This window comes from Ruditapes philippinarum, unplaced genomic scaffold (genome assembly GCF_026571515.1).
Source record: "Ruditapes philippinarum isolate M1 unplaced genomic scaffold, ASM2657151v2 ctg15764_1_1_1_1, whole genome shotgun sequence".
In the NCBI taxonomy this organism is placed as follows: Eukaryota; Metazoa; Mollusca; class Bivalvia; order Venerida; family Veneridae; genus Ruditapes; species Ruditapes philippinarum.
This window is the reverse complement of record NW_026851990.1, coordinates 1-21,206: the sequence shown is the minus strand read 5'-3', so window position 1 is coordinate 21,206 and position 21,206 is coordinate 1. Positions and strand designations below refer to the sequence as shown.

General features: G+C 32.0%; 1 protein-coding gene and 1 non-coding gene across 2 annotated transcripts; one reads left to right on the top strand and one right to left on the bottom strand.

The window, feature by feature from the left end:
* The first annotated feature begins 3,544 nt into the window (after nucleotides 1-3,544).
* Trnaa-ugc (transfer RNA alanine (anticodon UGC)) lies at nucleotides 3,545-3,617 on the top strand. The gene has a single exon. It is a non-coding gene; the product is annotated as a tRNA-Ala (tRNA).
* Nucleotides 3,618-3,814: 197 nt separating this feature from the next.
* Nucleotides 3,815-7,208, bottom strand: LOC132744913 (complement C1q-like protein 4; the record flags this gene model as incomplete). The annotated part of the gene is made up of 2 exons (XM_060733708.1): nucleotides 3,815-5,398; nucleotides 7,012-7,208. Coding segments are annotated over 2 exons (628 nt in total), but the record flags the coding sequence as incomplete, so codon positions are not given.
* Between the last annotated feature and the right edge of the window lie 13,998 nt (nucleotides 7,209-21,206).

Here is a 21,206-nt window from a genome sequence, read left to right as displayed (position 1 = left end):
ATATCCGATCATAAATATAGAAAATGATGTAATTATCAAAATATGATTCAGGAATATTATAGTTCAAGTAATACGTAGTCTTCATTGTTTTATGACAGCAATGATTTGGTTGAAAGATGATGAAGTGAAAATATATTAAGGCATGCCATTTTTTAATCTGAAGACATTTGAAATCGTAAGTTTAGATAAATATAGCTTAAATATAAAAAATAGGATTTAGAAACATATATAACATTCATATTTTGAAATATTCACCTTGCGTCCTTAAACACTATCTTAATTAAAGAGCCGTAAAATAATTATATCAATTCACCAACATTTATATATGTTAACGTCATCAGTTATTGTTTAAAGTTTTTTGAGATGACTTTATCACTTGTGTCAAAATGAACTTTTAATATAAGCAATGGAAATGTTCAACCAACATTTTAACCTGATTAAGATAACCCAAAATCACGAGGTTATCAATGAGTGTAGACATAACATACATTTATTTTATTCTTTCCAATGGATTACTGATTTATCCATGAAAATTATATTTGATAATTTCACAGTGAAAATTATCAAAATACAATTTCACACTTTTCAATGACGAAACTACTTTTTTAAGATTTTCCCCATGTGGTAACTCAATTTTATTTTTTGCTGACAATTCTGACAATGTCCGGCTGTTTAAAGAAAACCAAAGCTGAAATTGATAAATAACTTAAATGTTGAAAGTAAGTTGAAAGTAATAAAAAGAAGAAAACTTACTTCTATTCATTCAAATTACCAATCACCAAGTCGTCTCTTTAATTTTTTGTCTCATTTTTACAGTCTGAAAAATACATTCCTTCCACATGCAAAACTGCTCTTGATGACATTAGGGCATATTTAAGTATCCTACAAGCAATAACTGCCATATGCTTTATGAAAACTTGAAAAGCAATGACAGCCATTAGCCCGAAAAATAAGTGACCTAAGCCTCAAAGTTTTCCAATTTCCTAGCCTTTGTTTGAATGTTTACACACCTGTCAACACTTATTTATTGTCTGTTACAATCCTCAAATAAGTTTTCTGTCTTTTAAAAAAGTGTATGACTAACAAATCCAAATGAAATCCCTCTGAATCAAACAAAATACACAACTTTTAAAAATGGCGGCCGCTTACATTTAACAAAGCCATGTTTAATATAAATTCGCAGTAAGTAACAGAAATATGGATGGATGGTTGACTTTTTCTCCTACCAGAATTGTTTGTTTTTATTATTAAAACAAGCGATTATTAATATTTTTTTAATATAATGAATAATATCACCACCATTTAACGTTGATTGTCAGACTTATTTTACAGCACAAGACATCTTGTATTTAATGAGATATTCGACTTTTTTAGGCTCTCAATGGGGAAAACAGATTTCAATATTAACGTTAATTTTAAGGAAATTTCGTTTTAACTTGTTGTTAAGCATAAAATAAAAAGAAAATTTGTTCGTTTGTTGTGTTAGATGCAATTTTATTTCATCTTACACACAAACAACAAATATCCTCTATGTATTACGCATCCCGATAACTCGAGAATGAATCGGGGTGGTAGGAATGTAACAGTTACTTCCCGTTAAACGTTGTAAAGCACTGCGTGACCACATTAAATTTTTTTAGTTTTTTTGAATTATATAGTGATGAAAAGTAATTGAAACTGAAGAGGATTAAACATGTAAGTTAAAATGGAAAACAACAACAACAACAACAAAGGCAACACAGCAACAAACAAAATGCTATATAATCTATTATTGTTTTACTATTGAAAGAATAACTTTTAGTAATAATAACAAATACATTAATTTATTTATTTATCATGAATATTAAAAATTTCGAAATTAATTCGGATAATAACGTTATTCAACGTTTGAAAATATTATAATTGAAGAAAGAATGTCGACAAAACCTTCAATCCTTCTTTGCATAATCTATTGCGTTACTTACGCAGTAAACAATATAAATAGGACGGATAATTTAATCTATTGGTCAAGTGCCAAAACAGTTGTTCGGAAAAGTTCCTGGATCCGATTCGCCCGGGATTAGCTATTTCATTTGGGTAATTAAAGGTTTCCTCCGAAGATCATCTTTGTAGTATATCCAATCATATCTTGCTTAACAAAGACGATATTTAGACGATATTTAGTCCTTAAGTGACATTCATGTCATTACTTGTTCGCCACTTTTCTAAGAAGCGTCTAATGCAACTGCAGCACGTATTTAAAATATGGTCAGCCCTTTCTACAGAATGAAAAAAATATTCATTTCCGAGGCATAATGACAGATATGATTGTGTGCTTACTACATGTAAACACAAATATTGTTAAATAACGAGTGCGTGTTTTTATCAATTACGTATGTTTTTATCAAATATTTCTTTAATTACCATAATTGTTTGGTGTCAGAATAATCATACAGTTTTACTGTACATAGTTTTTTTTTTTTACAACGAGTCAGCGATACACTGAAGTGTATCATATTTCAATGTACAGTTTCATTTATAAACCTGTTGCTGGGAGTGTAAAATTTATCTACATGTTTAAATGTCAGATCGTTTATGCTAGCAAATATGCGCGTTTAGAGAGAGATTTTACATTAGTTAGGAGACACACGCTTATAGTGTGAGGGGTTATTTTTTTATTGGGAAGAGAATTTTGTTGTTTTGAAGAGAATTTTGTTGTTTTGAAGTCAGTTTTGTTGGTTTGTTGAAGTGGTTGAATATAATTGTGGTGATCTTAATTGATCAGGGTTTATTGGTTGTAATTAGTTGTTTTTGGTTGTTGTGTTATATCTGTTTGTGACGATATAATTGGTTGATATTGGTTGAATGTTTGTTTGGTCAAGATTATATTAGTTGCTGCTTTGTTTTGAGGATATATGTAAATATTGGGTGCTTTAGTTTAAGTTGTTTTCTGATGCTGATTAGATTGTGTGAAGTTAATATTGTTGTATGAATGTTTGTGGTTTATACCGTATCTTAGAGTTGTAAAAATATTCATTTTTTGTGTTCTTCATTTTGTGGTGATTTTATTGTTGTTTGATCATAAGTTGTTTAGAGCTTGGGCTCGCCAGGGGTCTTGTTTCGTATAAAAGACGTATACGTGAAAAGATATTTCATATAAGTGGCTGATAAATGATGTGTGTTTGTTTTGGGTGTAAATAATGATCAGAGTTCTTTGTTTTGGGTGTAAATAATAATCAGAGTTAGTTGTTTACATGTATATATTGATTTGAGATAGAAAAGGATAAAAATACCTAAAAAAAGATAGTGTTAACTAAACAATTACATGCTAGTTTTCCAACTGAGAATATTTCACTTTTATGTCAGGCGGTGCTGCCCAGCCTCCATATCTTGGAAATTGGTTCTAGTATTTATTACTAAATCTTTTCTTAGATTAAATAACATCAAGGCAGACATTTTCTCCTGACATTTGGCCCCCGTAGTGAGAGAGTGTTACGATAATATATAATATTGGAATTTTTCTTCTCATTTACGAGTTTTACGTGCAGCTATGAATATGTATAATGGGGAATTAGCTCAAGTGGTAGAGCGCTCGCTTTGCATGTGAGAGGTACCGGGATCGATACCCGGATTCTCCATATTTTATTTTGCCATTTTGTTTTTATATAAATTATATTCCGAAACAGTGCTTCATCACAATAAGAATATACATATTATTACAAGGATATTATAAATCTGTAATTTATGACGTATTGAATGCATATCATTATTGTTTTTACCATAAACATTTTATTATGAAACAATTATTAGAATTTCACAATTTAATGTAAGGATGATACAAATCGAATTTGAAATAATTACAAGTCGTAACAACGTAGTTTGCGATTATGATAGATAAATTCCGCCTACTGTTAGCGGTAATCTTATAAAGGTGTTTGAAAGTATCATGTCTGTATTTTGATGGTCTCAAAATGTGACCCTTTCGAGCCACATCGACTACACCTATGTGAATAATTGTCAACCGAAATAATTAAAATATGAACTTAGAAAATGATTAAGAAGTAGACAACACGGGGGAGGAACTGTTACAAAGAGGGATGGAGTCCTTATGGTAACTTGTCAGAAGTTCTTGTGATAACTATCACGGAGTTCGTCGGAAAACTTTTGTATATACTACAAAAACACTCGTCAAAAATGGTCATTTTCATCTTTAAAAAGTGAGTTTTTTGTGCTAAATTAAACTTTATTGATTAAGCGTGCCTTACATATTGTATTATGTGTCAAATACTAATTTATAGTCCATTTTTGATCGCCTGGTAGTTTTGAGTAAAATTTCCAAATTATTTGCATTATTACCTAATTATGATGCAAAGTTGCAAACATAAAGCCCTGGCCCGATTTTTCAAATGTCCTTGAGTTCTTGTGATAACTTTGAAGATGTCCTAGATTTTTAGAGTCATTGACAGTTATCACAAGAACTCCTGAAAAGTTTTCATAAGAACTCAATCACTCGTGTAACATCCACGTGGACATTAATTAAGATTGACAAATTGTACGTATACTTCGTTAGGTTAGAGGTACTTTTAATGGTTGTATAAACATATACATATATACATGTATATAGTTTGTCATATCGATACCATATTCAGTTTTATACATCATGTACATTGCGCATAAACCAAACAATCTTGTAGACGACTTTATTAGTTATCAAGTAACTACAAGCACCTTAGATTATTTTACTCTCCGAACTATATTACCTGACATTATACTTATCGCGATAGCAATACAGGGTTGATACTTACAGTTCATTATGCGCTATATCAGTTATGAAGCTGTATTATTATATAAAGATTGATGTTATGGACCGGTGACCGGTTTCAATAAATTGATTGTCATTGTCAGTGTCATTGTACTAATGATTAACTATTATATAACGGATTAAAAATAAGAAAATAATTAAAGAAGGAAAGGCAATTATACTAAAGTTAGTATAAAAGAAAACCAGAAAATGTGACCCATCTGTGTATGTCGGTGCTGTAAACTATAGATTCTGCATCCGCTTTCTCAATCCAAACGGCAACACCTTGATTCAAACGTAGAACAACCGTGCCTCCACCTTGAACATCTTTCCAATGATTTATTTCAAATGGTCTTGAAACACCGGATGCTTTAAGGGCATTGTTGGCCATCAAACGGAACTCAACACTTGAACTGGACGAGCTGAGATAGAAAATGAAGACGTAAGTTCCAGTAACTGGCACGGTGAAGATTCCAGTCACTGCATTGTAAGCGTTTCCATCATTTGTTATTATCTTGTCAAACTTAACTGTTTGAGAGGTTCCCAAATGGTCTTGTAAATGAGACAGGTAAGCAGAAAATGCAACCTGTGCTTGTATTGCTCGTCTTTGGTAATGACCTGAAAAATATATTTCTTTTTATAAGTATGGTTGGGGACTTGTGTCCGACATTTAGATATAACATTATGAATGAGTTAAATAAAGTTATGAGAATTTGACAAAATGGTCTTACTACATTCTATTTTATAAGGAAATAGACTCATTTGTGTCAGTACGAGATAAAATTTTATTGCAAACCTCATAAAATATAACAAATGAACTTTAAGCTTTTGCACCACGTGATGTTCTGATAGTAATCACTCTTGGATACAATGTAATCAAGAACATCGTTTTTTATTTTGTAGAGTGCAAAAAGTCTATTTCAGATTTTCAAATGCATATCTAACCCTCTTTAGCCTCGTTTTCAATTTCAGACTCCATAAGATCTAAATCATATGTATCTCTAGCCTCACATTCTTTTTGAGAGATCACAAAAATATCATATCAAATCCTTATTGTAACTGTAGTCACAAATATCTGTCAAAATGTCAAAAGTGGTGGTGTGAAATAAAGACGTCATTATACATTTTTGAGAATAGAATTTTACGTATTTTACTGAATATTGTAAGATATACTCATAATATTTCACTGAGTGAGACCCAGCTGTAATACGTTTATCAGTAGCGTAACCACTATTTAAAATCTAACATTGAAATAGAATTTGATCATACACGAAAAAAATCTACCTTGTCACGTCATCAAAACCATGTCACATACGGTCTGATGACATATCTTGCATAGATCTTTATGTTTATGTATTTCGTCTCTTTCGAACGACTTTTTTTCTACTGATATAACTTTTCTTTCAATATCATAATTAATGATATATTCACCCTTAGACTAGCGTTTACACGTTGCATAGCTTTACCACTCGTATTTGACTGCCTAACATACAGATTATCAGAAAATCGAAAGCAAATTCCGCTATTTTTACAAACATATATGTGTGGCGGACAAATGCGTTTGACAGGGCGATGCAACGCGAATCCTATTTTTGCGTCACAAGGATAATTTTTCCGCATTAAATACACAGAAATTTCAGCTTTAATAAAATTTGATATATATGGAAGCTGATTTGTGTCGTTCGTGTTTTCGTCCTGCGACCCCGAGAATAAAAAAGCTAAAACAGTGGTGGCGCAGAGCAAAAACACGATAATTAGCGGGGGCGCGGGGCAATATTTGATAAATAATACTTCGCCCCACGGGGGCACGGAGCGAGATTCAGGAAGGAAAACGGTGGGGGCGCGGAGCGAAAACAAGCTCAGTAGCGGGGCGCGGGGCAAAGTTTAATTTATAAGCGTGTGTTCGCTCCGCGCCCCCGCCATTTTATTTTTTAGCTCTCAATCCGCACCCCTGCCGAGCGAAGCTTTATTTATTAAACATGACGCCATGCCTCTGCTTATTAGCGTGTTTTCGCTCCGCTCCCCCATTTGGCGGGGTCGCGGGTCAAAAACACGAATAGCACAAATCAGCCACAATACGTATATACTTCATAATTCGACTGAGGAATTATCAAGATGAAATCAACTGACATGTTTTTTTAAAAATCTAAATAAATAAGTAAATAATAAATAGAAAGCATCTTTGTAACATTCGCCTTAGTTTGCAATTTTCAGCAATATAAATAGATTACCGGTCGCTACATCTCTTTGTTTCATCTCGTTGCCAGCCGATTCACCTTCTATGATTTTATGTTCCGGATCTACTCTATTATTGGAAGCAGAATTAGCAAATTGTGCACCCGAAGTACGTTGCAATGTAGTTTCAATTCCTCTCAATCGCTCAATTTCATTTTTGTCGTGTGCTTCTAATTCGGCTATTTTCTTTTGACTGTTCAAAACACGCTTTTTTAATTAGCAATCTTCTGTTTAAAAACCGTTTTTTCCATATTTTTTTTTTGTCATTTTAGCTTTAGTTAGATATTTTTTTTGGGCCGAATTTACTAATTCCAGACCCCGTTCATCCATCTTTTTGACAAATTCACGGTCTTTTACTGCAAATTTACTAAAACAAAAACCCAATTTTGAAAGGACTAAAAGAAAAAAAAAAACACTTTCAGTAAACCCTTGTCAAACCCCTTTAGGGAATGATACTAGAATTTATTACTTACAAAACTCATTTTAATTATGAGATTTATTTCATAAAAAATTTAGGCAGTTAAAAATAGATGTTCTTTCTCTAATTTTTATTTTAAAATAAATTTATTCTTGATTGTTTAAAGGCATATAAGCAATAAATACGAATAATTTTTACATGCGTAGAAAGGGAAAATATTTGTTTTATAATGTTATAATAAAAGTTTTAGCAAATGAACTACACTTATTGCCTGACTTAAAAAGCACTGCATGTGTTATAATTTGTCATTAAGGTGGCCAAATAAAATCAATTACTTTAACTTCCGTTCAAAATACTAGTTTACTATAACTGTTCTAATTGCAAAAATGCAAAAGCTGCAAAATATTACTCAGTTTTAATACCTAAAGAATAACCCTTTGGAAACTGAAACAGAGCACCAGAAATAAAATGTTTTTTTTTGAAAAAGAAAGATAATAGTATGTTTGAAGCTTCGTTTTGATTACAAATCGAGAGTCATTATGAATTTTTATTTTGTCTCGACGGAAGGGAAGATATTTTCAAAACGTTTTGAATAATTAAGTGCCTTAATATCAAATTATTATGAGCAAAACATTCATTATTAATAACATGCAGTTATTTAAAAAGAAAAACACCAACAAACATAAACAACAACAACAACACCAACAATTACAACAAATGAAAAAACAACAAATATCTGTTAGAAACATTTTATATGCATTTGTATTTTCCAGTTTAAAAAATTATTTCACATTTTGTTTTTACAAAATTTAGGTTTTTGTCTCCCCAAAAAAACAAAAAAAACAAAACCCCATGGAAAAACTTTCCCTTTTCGTCTTTTTGAAATTTTAAGTACAGGGGGAAATCAAAGGTTTTATTTGTAAAAAAAAAGATGTTCCCTTTTGAAATATTTAAACAATTTGAGGGTTCTAAAAAGGGAAAAATTCAATGGGTTAAAAAAGAAAACAATACAGAAACCGCATATAAAAGATAAAAAAAATAGGATTAAATTGAAAAGATTATAACCTATCTGAGGGCAATCATACTATACAAACTGACACAACAGCAACTTTCGTGAAAAACTTAAATTTTTTTTTTTATTTTCCTGACAATGGGAGTTTAATAAAAAATATTTTCTATTTAATCCCGTTTGTCCCGAATTAAAAAAATAATAAATGTTGAAAATTTAGGAATGGTGCAGAAAAAACTTAACAGAATATTTATGACTATTTTGAAAAATAAAAGAAAAAATATTGTTTGCATGGTCTGTGGGGTGTGAAAAGGTTTTTGCATTTCGCTTCATTATTTTCTAATTTCCTAACCCAAACTTTTACACACGAATTTTGCAATTAAGTGCTGTAATGGTTATTATTTTATAATTTTCGTAGAATGATTGCCTCATTGTCATTCTTTACTAGAATTTCGGATGTTTCTGTGTTTACCTATTCAAAACCTATACAGTTGACATACAATTAATCTTTGGTTGACTTTTAATGAACATTATCTATCTTCTCCATAGAGATTTCATGTGTACTAATGATAATGTTTGACATAGGACTTAACATTTAAAATTGTTTGAATGATGCTGTAAAAGCGATTTTATTACCCCTGATTTCGATCTCTACTAGACATTTATATAAGTTTAATGGTTATGCTGCACATATGTATAAACATCTAGTAAATTCTTCTAAAGCATTATTATTTGAAATAATGAATAAAAAAAAGTGTTTATATATTAAAAAAGACGACTCATTATAACTGTCAAAATAGCCATTTTATTTATGAAAAGAAACACAAATGTCCGCCATTTTGTATTATTTATTGTTTTGACGTGACGTCAACAATTGTGGCGTTTCTATCCGGTTCGCAACGTGTTGTATTTATATGAAATGAAATTGGAAATAAAAAAGAAGAAAAAAAAAAAATTGATTCGAAAGAAGCTTTTATATATATTGTCAGAAAGCCTTGATTTTCAGCAAGTCTCCTTGTTGGTGAGCAGGTCCTGTGAGGAAAACCGAAATAAAGCAGCAAGTCTAGAAAACGGTCGGCTTTCTAGTGAAGAGTTGAGCCTTAGCAACGGTCCGCTTCCCCAGTAAAGAAGCAAGTCTAAAAAACGGTCCGCGCTTCCCAGTAAAGAAGCAAGTCTAAGAACGGTCCGCTTCCCAGTAAAAGAAGGCACGTCTAAGAACGGTCCGCTTCCCAGTAAAAAAAGCAAGTCTAAGAACGGTCCGCTTCCCAGAAAAGAAGCAAGTCTAAGAAGCGCAGCAAGTCCAAGAAGCGCAGCAAGTCCAAGAAGCGCAGCAAGTCCAAGAAGCGCAACAAGTCTTAGAAGCGCAGCAAGTCCAAGAAGCGCAGCAAGTCTTAAAAGCGTAGCTAGTGTAATAGTGCAGCAAGTCCAAGAAGCGCAGCAAGACTAATAGTGAAGCAAGTCCAGAAGTGCAGCAAGTCTAAGAAGCGCAGCAAGTCTAATAGTGCAGCAAGTCCAAGAAGTGCAGCAAGTCTAATAGAGTGCAGCAAGTCAAGAAGCGCAGCAAGTTAATTTAGAGTGACAGCAAGTCCAAGAAGCGCAGCAAGGGTATAAACGTGCAGCAAGTTTAAAAACACGCATCAAGTCTAAAGAAGCGTAGTAGTGCCCAATAAGTGCCAGGCAAAGTTCAATAGTGCAGCAAGTCCAATACTGCCAGCAAGTCCCAATACCTGCAGCAAGTCCAGGAGAAACAGCGATTTCTTAACTTATTATCACAAATACCCGCCTCAGCATATCGATTAAAAATCTCAAAAAGTGAAAACCCAAAAAACCTTGACAATTGGGGGGCTCGTCCGGGGGATCCCACTTTAAAGAGATTTTGATAAACTGAGCAATATGTTTTTACGACGAATGGTTAAGAATAGGAGAAAAGCTAGGGTTATCCGGGGCCAGCGATTTATTATTGTTTCTTCCCAAGAGAAGGAAGAAGAGTGCTTAGCCAGAGAAAAAGGGCCCCAAAGGGCGTAAAGAAAAAAGGGAAGACAGATGGAAAAAAACCCTTGAGCCCCAGATAAAAGGGAAAAAAGATTTTCGAGTTTGGGGATAAACCCCCCAAAGTAACCACCAGTGGGGGAACCAATCCCCCCAAAAAAAAGAAAAACCTAAGCCGATGCCCAAAAATTTATAAATAGTTTCCCTTTTGGAGGGGTTTTGAAAGATTTCCCAATCACCCAAGATTTTGGGGAAAGAACTTGGGCCATGAGCTTAACTTTATTTTAAGGGAAAGGGTTCTGGAAGAAACCCAAAAGTTTCCCATATTGAAGGAAGCCAAACGATTTATGAAACCTTGAAGGGGCATTTTAAAAAACGATACCATTTGCCCCTGAAAGGGTTCGGGGTAAAAGTTCGGCAAAAGAGACCACTACCTTTTTGGGTCTTTTTTTCATTTCATTGAGAGGGAAAAATTTTTTCACAAGGGGGGACAGATATGGCTAAGTAGAGAAACCCTTTTATAAAATAACCCGAGTTCTTAATCAAGGAACAGTTCATCATTTTTTCCCACAGTTTTCCCCGGGTTTCCTGAAAAAAAGGAGTGCCGACATCAATAAAAGATTTTAACACGCCTTGCAGAGGTACTGGGAACCATAGAGCTTTCTTCTGTTTTTCCCCAAAGGGGTACTCCATTCCCCAAAAAAAGGGGGCAGATGGCAAGAGAAAATTTCCCCAGAGACATCAACCAGAGTGAAAGAATAAATTCGCCATTTAAAAGAACTTTATTTGTAAAAAGGCGGGCCATTTAGGGGGAACTGCCGACAGCACAACAGAAGCAACCCACGAAAGGGGCCCTTTTTTTTGAAAACCCCAAGAGGGGATATTGAAAAAATTTTGTAGGCAGACAAAACAAAAGGGTGTAAAAAGTGACCGAAAGGGTTAGAAACCCCCGATTGCCAAAGCAGCCCCTTAAACCTAGAGAAAACCACTGAAGAGGGAAAAATTGAATTTTACCCATGGAGAGATTTGGGGCCGATCCCGGGGGAGTTGTACCATTGATTTTTTGGAAAAAGGGAAAGAAACCCTGGTTGAAAAGGGCTTTTTTTGGAGCAAAATGCAGTTAAAAATGTTAGAGATAGGGAAAATGTGGTTAGCCCCCGGTAAAGAAGAAGTTTGGGGAAAGAAAAAAATCACGGTAAAGCCCCAATTTTCCTTTCTATGACACTGACAAATATCAAAATATTTGCATGTCTTAAAACAGAAAAAATTAAGAAAACCCCACGTGGTCTTTTACTTCCTTTGTACATCCCCCAAATATACTATTTCATTAAAAAATCACTAAAAATCAAATTCTGTGTAACAATTTTAAAGCGAAAAATTAAAATTTTTTATTTAACTTCGTTTTGCTTTTCTCCCATTTTTAGTTTAAAAATTTTATTTTATTGCTTTTTGAATAAAATTTTAGAACTTTTTTTCCCAAAAAAACAACATTTTTAACAAAGAAGAAAAGGGGGTTTTAAAAAACAATTTTCAAAGCAACATTAGAAACCCAAACCCTTTTCCCTTTAACTTTTATAAAATAGAAAAAAAATTTTTAAAAACACTATAAACCATAAAAATTAAAAATATTAAACGGATAAAAAAACAAAGTAGCAAATAAAAATTTTCGACATAAAAATTTAAAAAAAAAAAAAAAACTTTTTGTTAATTTCAATTTTTTAAATATAAAAAAAAATAGAAATTTCCTTTGCATTTTGGCAGTATTTATGGTTTGTATGGCTGTCAAAATATTTCCCATTTATAAGGGGAAAAAAATTTTTAAAATTAGAAAACAAATTGTTTTTTTTCAATGTACTAAATTCTGATTTTTTAAAACAAATGTGTTTTTTTTAATATTTTTTAACCTATGAAAAAAAAAAAATTTTCCTCAAACTGAAAAATTTTTTTAAAACCCAAAAAGGGAGTACTTGAAATAAAAGGGAAATAAAAAAGCGGTTTTGGAAGTAAAAAATTTGATTTTTTTTTCTTTGAAAAACCAAAATTTTAAAAAAATTAAAAAGAAATTTTAAGCATCCTCCTCGTTGGGAAAAAACCCCAAAAACCCTTTGCTAAGGGGTTTTTTCCCTACAACAGAAAAACATTTCAAATTACAAAAATTTTTTCCTGAAACGTGCAGGGTAAAAATTTTAAAACCCTTTCCCCCAAAAAAAATTTAAAAAGGGGAAAGGGGTGGGTTTAAAATTTACCCTTTTAAAATTTTAAGTTTGAAACACATTTAAAAAGGGCCCAAAGTCAGTTTTTAATAAAGAATATTCCATCCCCGAAATTGTTGAGGGTAAAAAATTTAAATTAGAAAATATTGCTGTTCGCCCGGCTATTGTTCCTTTAATTATCGTTATTCAAAGGGTTTAAATTTGGCTATTTTTCTGATAAAAAATTTTTGGAACAAAGTGTCCAAAATAATTGGAAGCTCCCCATTTTTAAAGTTTTAAATAAAATTATTAAATTTTTTTTGCATTAAAGGGCCCGGAACCCTGCTAAAGAGACCCAACCTTTTTCTTTGCAAAAGTCTTTTCAATAGCCGAGCGAGTCAAACCAGTTACTAACGCGCAGCTTCGTTTTGGGATTTTTTTCCCATTTTTTTTTTTTTCCCATATAAGGTACAACTACCCCCAAATTTAAAAAACGGGCATTTTTCTTAAAGGCCTTATTTTAGGAATTAAAATTTGTTTTTAATGTTTTTTCTATTTTAAATTTTTAATTTTTAAAATAAACGAAATAAAACCCAAAATTTTTTGGAAACCCCGAGTTAAGTAATTATTTATATGTTCATGCCAATTTCCCATCATCATTTAAAATTTAAACCCCCAAAGGGCCTTAAATTTAAATTGTAATTAATTTTGAACATTTTTTAAGGGTAAAAAAAGGGCTTTCATTTCAAAATAAGAGAAAAAATAATACTTTTTTCTTATTGGGATTAAAGGTTTAAAAACCCATTGGTCACCCCCATTCAAAAATATTTTAAAGGGATCAATATTTGAGTATTTCTATATTTAAAATATCCCCTTGTTACGAAAAAGAATATCATCTGCAAAAAAAACAAGCCCAAAACTAGTAATTTTTCAAAAAATGTAAATTCCCTAAATCATAAAAAAAAAGACCAAGCACAGATCCTTGGGGGGACACCGGCTTTTATAAATTTTTTTGTCAAAAAAAAGAAGAACAAAAAACGTTTTGGGTTTCCCTCGACTTAAAATAAGTTTTAAAAATTTTTTAAATTTCCCCGTACTGATGGTTTAAACATTTAAGACCATTGGGTTCTGCAATTTCTGTTTTAAAAGAAAATTTGTGCATTTAATCCCGTCAAGTTTTGCACTTAACTGCATCTTTCAGGCAACAACCATGCATAGGGGGTTCCTCGCTCGTTACACCCAATTATCCAATACTTCTTCAAACTTTATTTAAACAAAAATCTACAACCAACATCAGGGTGATAATCATCTTTTTTGGTTTCCCTGTTACAACTCTTGATAAGTTTGTGCCCAAAATGGTATTTTTCCCCGGGATTTCTTAACATTGTCAAGATGTATTTTAATACAAAGCCTAAGGCAACTGATGGGTATTAATGTAATAGGTTTTTTATCAATCTAATCTTTAAAGAGGTTCCTCCAAATAAAAACGTAAAGTTTCCTTGAGAAAAAAATCCAAAACAAAATGCTTTGATCTGCAGCTGATCTCCCAACAGAATTGTACCCTGAAATGCTCACAGTATGGAACATTCCCGAATGCAATCTGAAGAAATTCTTATACAGTTTTCAATTTCTGCATCAACCCTTTACCATTACTGGTACACTGACCGTGTTTCTTTCATGTGGCATGAAAATAAAAATACAAACAAAGGCAGGGTTTACTTTTAGATGGTGCAAGCTTTCAACCATATATTTTTTTTGAAAAACAAATCAATAGCTGTCATTAATTGATATTTCCCAAATGGTTTTAATTTGTAAATATCATCGACAAGAATTACGAAAATTTCGGCCTCTCGATTGAAATATTGTATACGTCTTAATCCGTCTTGCTTTCCTGTTCACTACTCCAAATGGTCTAACGTTTCAAGAAAAATCCTCACTATATTTTGATATGCTCTGATTCCATATTAAAAAAAATCAGCATTTTTCATATAGCTCGCTAACCTAGCCCGGAATTCCCCTCTCGCTGTACCTGTACTATTCCACGAAGTCACGTCTACGCAAGTTTAAAAACGTTAAAGCAATCTTTTTGATCTTGGTTTTTTTGAAAATTGCAAATATGACGAACAAACAAAAACATTCCATTTCCGAATACGTAATCTAAAATTTGGATTTTTTTTTTGACAACAATGTATCGGCCTCTGGTCATCTGGTGTTTGTATCATGGAGCGATTTGATAGAAACTACAAGAAGTACTGAAAATAAAAAAAAAAATTAACATAAGAATTTTACATAAAACGCATAAATAACTTTAAATACCTATTGAATCAAAGAATTTTCCCTTATTTCTATTAAATTGATATAAAAAAAATATATTTTTACGACGGGCCTAACACCAATATGAGACGACAAAAAAGGACAAATTTTTAACGTTTAAAATGTTTACGCTACTCGAATGATAACTACTCTATCTCAAACAGCTTGGGCTATTTCCCACGACTACAAATACTGTCAATCTACTCTACCTGCGCTGCTACTGCTCCTAATTTCATAATCCAATACTACTGAACGTAGACTGGCGTTTTTTCATGGATTTTAGAGAACAAAATCGCCCTTTCGAACAACTACACGTATTTAATAATAAACACAGAACTATGATTAAGCTTTTTTTTTAAAACTGTTTTTAACATCGAATATTAGTTTTCATGTGACGTACTTTGAAGAAGTAATTTTTCTAAAAAGGGTGACCTTTATCAAGTCAAGTAAGGAAATGTTCGAAAAAAAAATTGCTTTTTATGGAATGGATGTTAAAATTTTTAGAAATCAGAAATTTTTCTTTATGTCGTTCTTGAATACTCCCCTTTAAAACAGACTAAAAGTGGAAAATTTTTCTTTAACCTAAATCACCCCGGGGGGATTATTTACCATTCCATCAAATTTTGCATAATAGCTTTGGTGAAATTGGGACGGAAATTTTGCGGGGTCAGGGATATCCTTTGGGTTTAGGAATGGATAAACAGGTCCTTTCGAACTTTTAAAAAATTTCCCCGGTTTAACAAAATGTTTTAAATATGTTACAAAAGGGCAAAAAGGGAAAGAATTCAAAGATTGATGAGGAAGATTTTTTAAAAAATATGGAAATCTCTTTGGGACCTGTATTTTTTGCTTTCTTGATCGAAAAAAATCTTTGATAGAAAAGAGAGGACTGTGAATTTTGTCCATTTGCTGAAGTAATTTACCTGTTCTCCTAATAAACTTTACAGAACTAATGCTGTTGAACTCATTTGAAAATAATTATTTGAAGAAGAGTTGTTTTTTTTTGGCAAATGTTTTCTTAATTACCTTTGTGTTTTGCATCTTGACAAATTATTAAGATTTCAAATTGACTAAGTAGTGGGATTTTTTTAATTAACCGTTATTTCTCTCTGACTGTATCCCATACTTTCCCCTTTAATCAGGGATATTTGCATTTATATCTGAAACATACGACTTTCATGACTTGCGCTTAAATGATGAAATGGACCTGCTAGCTTTGCGCTAAATTCTTATGATGTTTCGAGGTTTTTCGTATGTTGGACAATGCCTCGAATTTTTAAAGAGAATTATTTTATTGACTTACGGCTTTTCTTACGTTTATCATTGAACCCTTTGGGTTTTTTTATTTTTCAATACATTGTAAATACTTTTTTGTTGGTTTTGGGTGGAAAAAATCTTTTTGACAAACCGTTATAATGCTGAAAAAAATACAGCTATTTATCAGAACAAAATCAAAATCGGTCTGATTTTTTTAGAAATAACTACAGTAAGAAATCAATAACATCTCCATTGAAAATTTGATCAACTTTAGAAAAGATTCACAGGGGACCAATATTTTTTTTTTTTCTGTGTGTTTATCTTTTTTAACCTTTTCCTCATATAGACGTGTTTTGACGGTTTTTTCGCCCCCCCCCCTTTTTAAAACCCCTAAAACAGGGGAAAAAATACCCTTTTTAAAATGCCCCCAAATACTGTTTTTCGTAAAAAAAAGTTTTAAAAAATTTGATTACATTTCGGAGTCGCATCCATAAAAAAAGGGTACCCCAAAAGAGGTTAATGGAGGGGAGGGTCCCCTTTCCCTTTTGGGGGGTTTTAAAAAGGGGGCAGCAGACCCCCTAAATCACCAAAAAAATTTTTGGGACATGTGACGGGCTAAAAATGCCCCCCCTTCAGGTCTTTTTTAAAAGGGGGTATCAAGAAACCCCAAAAGTGAAACCCCCTTTTACTCAAATCTAAAATCCATTGAGAAGCTGCAGGATTTTTAAAAATCATTTTTAAATTTGGGGTAAAAAACAATGAAAAAATTATTTGGTTTTTTCCCGAAAATTTTGAAAAACCTCCTTGCCACCTTTAAAAGGAAAATTTTTAAAAATTGACATGTTGTTACAGAGGCTATGGTCCAGTCAAAAATTTTGAAGCATTTTCATATTTTTCATAGAAGTTTGAACTTGAAACGGGAAAGGCCTTTTAAAATGAAAACTACCCCAATTTTCCCCCCAATAATGCTCATGCGGTAGGGTTAAACATATAAAAATGAGAAATTGTACTTTTTTATCAAGAAATCTGTAATTAAGCCAAACATCTGTAGGTTTTCCCAAATTACTTTTTTTCACAAATAGTAAAGGTTTTGGGGATTACACAAAGGCAGGTGTGTGTTTAAATTTTATTGACACAAGGGTCTTTTAAACCCCCCCCTTTTTTCCGCGCCTAAAAAAAAAAAGGATTCTTTGGAAACAAAGTGATCCTTGGGAAAGGGCATAAATCACAAAAAAATTAAACATATGAATTGGAAACCCGGTTTATTGAGTTTTGTACATGAGAGATAATGAAAAAAGTGCAACACCCCTTTAAAGCCCCCTACACCGGTTGAGGGGTACTCAAATCTAAAACATTTTAATAGGGGCGGGGCATCAATGACCCCCGAAGGCCCAGAAAATAAAAACAAACGGGAAGTAAAGGGTAGGGGGCAACTTTTTAAAAGCTGCCACACGGCACTTGACACCTGCTGTTGAAAAAGTACAAAAGAAAAAAAAAGCCTTAGGTGAAAGGCAAATTTTGTAACTGATAAAATAAAACCAATAAATTTTGTTTGTTTAATGATTTTTTGATATATTTGAGGGGCAAAATTTTAAAAGAAACCAGAAAAAAGTGAAACTTATTTTTTGGAAATTAAAATTCGTTTTTTTTCAACTATAAAATGGCGGGAAAATTTTTTGTTATAAAATTTCTTTTTAATAAAAAAATCAAAATCATTTCTTTTAAACAATATCTATTTTTAACAAAATGTTTTAAATATCCTATTTTTCTTTTAATAAAATTTCATCCCCATCTTGGCGGTAAATTTTTAAATTTTTGGAAACCCAACCAATTGTTTTTTGAGTTGGTGTCCTCGAAAGAAATTTGATGAGTAAGAAAATCCCGAAATTTTAACATACAAAGTGGTTTTTCTTGAGAATTTTCTGAAAAGAATTTTTTGGGATTTTTTCCCTCGAATGGACTCTAACTTCCAAAAAATGCATATTTTTTTTGTCGATGGATCAATTTCTGGAAAAGGGGTCACGTATGTTGATTTGGGTTACAGAAGGGGAGATCCCAAGTGTCTGTCCTTTGTCAATTAAAGTCCAACGAGTATTTTTTTAAAATTTTCCCAATAAACAAATGACGGCCCCAAGGGGGAAGGTAGGTGAAAAAAAAAGGGTGTAGTAAAACTGTTACTTACATTTCTTCTGTCAAAACATCTTTCACAACGGCAGACCTATAAGTTGGGACAATGTAGTGTAGAAGTCGTACAAATTTGAACCCAGTTAACTGGCGGTTGTTTTAATAATATCTTTTTATTTCTGCAATACCATTTAATTGAACTCTCTAGTGAAACTTGCCGTTTTTTAAATTTCAAAAATAAATTTTGGGGAACACCTTCACCCAGAGGAAAAATTAAATAAAAAAACCTTAGCACCAATTACGTTCTAGCAAAGGGAGGGTTTTCCCTTGGGGCCCCGTTCCCCGTTTTAAAGAACTTAAATCATCTGTCCCTTTTCCCCATATTCTTAGGACTCAAACTTTATAAAAAGTTTTAGCCAATTTTTTAAAAGGGGTTAAAGGAAAAATAAACTCACTAGAGTGACTAGAAGCTAGAAGCTCAAAATAACTATTTTGAGCCATTTTGACTAAATCAATGGCAGATTACTCAAAAGCCATATTAAAGTTACATGTTTCCAAGATTACCTATTGGTGGTTATTGTAACATAAGTTTCGTACACATAAGGCATATGGTATTTGGGTTATGTGCCAAATTGTTAATTTTTGACCATTTTTGCTATTTCTAAAGTCACTGTGACCTTGACTTTCCCCGAACCCTTTTTCTAACTTAATCTAGCTTACATTGAGATACAACTTCTGGTCAAAATCAAAGCAAAAATGAAAGCGCTAGAGGGGTAACATCATTTTTGTTAAAAGACAATGGACAACGGACGAAAAGAGTCTGTAAATCACAGACTATATATTGAGCTACCATGAAAAGCTTAATAAGTGAATCTTTTAAAGCGTGCACCTCTACAAGTACCTACTACGACTGCTACTACTGCTATAGTAACAAGCTGCTTTTGCTGCTGCTGCTGCTACTTTTCTGATGCTACAACTACCGCCGCCTCTACTACTACTATATATAGAGGATATTTGTTTGTTTCAGTGTAAGATCGAAAAATATTTCACCGAGTGAACACCAGATGCAATATTTTCCACGAGTGGCGTATAATAGCTGGGGTTCACGAGTGAAATATTATTTGATCTTACATGTAAAACAAACAAATTTTCTGTTTATTTCATGATTTTTTAACGATTTTTACACCATTTTACTGATTTTTGCACCCGAAAACGTCATGCTCTTAAACTTCATGACGTCATCAAAAACCGACGTCACAATGTTGAAAAAAAAAAATAATTCCATGATTATTTTAGTTTTTAGATGTTTTTCAGCACAACGTTCAAAAAAATTTATTTACGAACTACATTTTATCACGTACATTTTTTATTATGTTTGACTACTTTTCCCGGGCTAAAAAAAAAATTTTTCATTAATGAAAAATATTTTTTTTTTTACGAAAAATATATTTCCCCGGCTACTGGGGAAATTTTATATTTGGAAATCTTTAAACCTGGGGAAATTTTACAGAATAAAATTTAACCTTTAAAATTTCAGAAAATTTTACTGCAAAACATGTAAAAAAATATAAAAATTAATAAAAATAATAATAAGATAATAATAATAATAATAAGAAAAAATGCCCTTTTACCAATACTTTTAAAAAACTTTCTCCATGATTTGGGAAAAAATTGCTTTTCTCCTGAAAGTATAATATGCTTAAAATATCACAAATTTTATGAAAAAACTCATTTTACAAAAAATAAACAGTCCACCGTGTGGGGAAAAGGTAAGACGATGTGATAAAACAAAAAACATTTTTTTCATTAAATGAAATTTGTATTAGGGTAATGCATCAAAATTTTTTCAAACAAGGTGTAATTTTATTAGGTTTTGGGCGTTATTTTTTTTTATCGAAAAAGTGAAATCAAATTCACATATTGAGTCAAACCTTTTTTTTAAAAAAAAAAACTTTTATTGATTTCTCGAAAAAAAAGTACTCGTAAATGGGGCCATGTTTTTTTTTTTTCTCTTTATTCGAGTCTTTTTTTTGAAAAAACACTAAAAATATTGCTTTTCGCGCCTTATATTTTTTTGAATAGCGTAACTTTCACAAAAAAATGGTAGAGGTGACCCCCTTTTAAGCTTCCGTATTTTCGGCAGGAATTTTGTCGAAGAGACAAAAAACTTCAAAAACAAAAACTAGAAAAAATTTAGTTTTCAATACTAAAAACTTCTCAAAAATTTTTTAAATATAATTTTTTTGAGGGAAAAGCAAAAAAATCTTTTCAAGGAATAAAAAAAAAGTTGACTTGGGCAAAAAAATTCAACCCCTGGATAGGGCCCCGATTTCGCTTCCGTATTGTTCAAAATTTAATGCGTAAAAAAGTCGTAATTAAAACTGGACAGGATGACATGCAAAATCAAGCACAATCATAAATTTACATCAAAGGTGCCCGGGATTTTAACAGTGTAAATTATTTTCATGAGAATCATAAAAATGTTTTTAAGATTAATTAAACCTTTGGGGTTTTTAAATGGCCCCCTTAATTAAAGTTTTTTTAAAAAAAAAAAAATGTTTTTAAAAACAAACCCTTTTAAAAAATATGTATCATCAATTTTATGTATCATCATTAACAAGCCAAATTTGGTTTAAAAAATACATCGCAAAAAATTTTTATTTTAAATTTTAAACAAAACATAAAAAGACCCCGGTCAAATAAAATTGCAAAAAAACTGATTTTTCTCAAAAATTTAAAATAATACACCCGGGGGGGGAAACCAATAGATTTTTTCACGAAAGGGACGATAAAAACTAGACTGAACCAAAGGGGAAAATTTCCCCATTTAAAAAAGGGGGGTTTGGGATTTTCGTGTTTGAAAAAAGGGTCATGAGTCAAAATTCAACG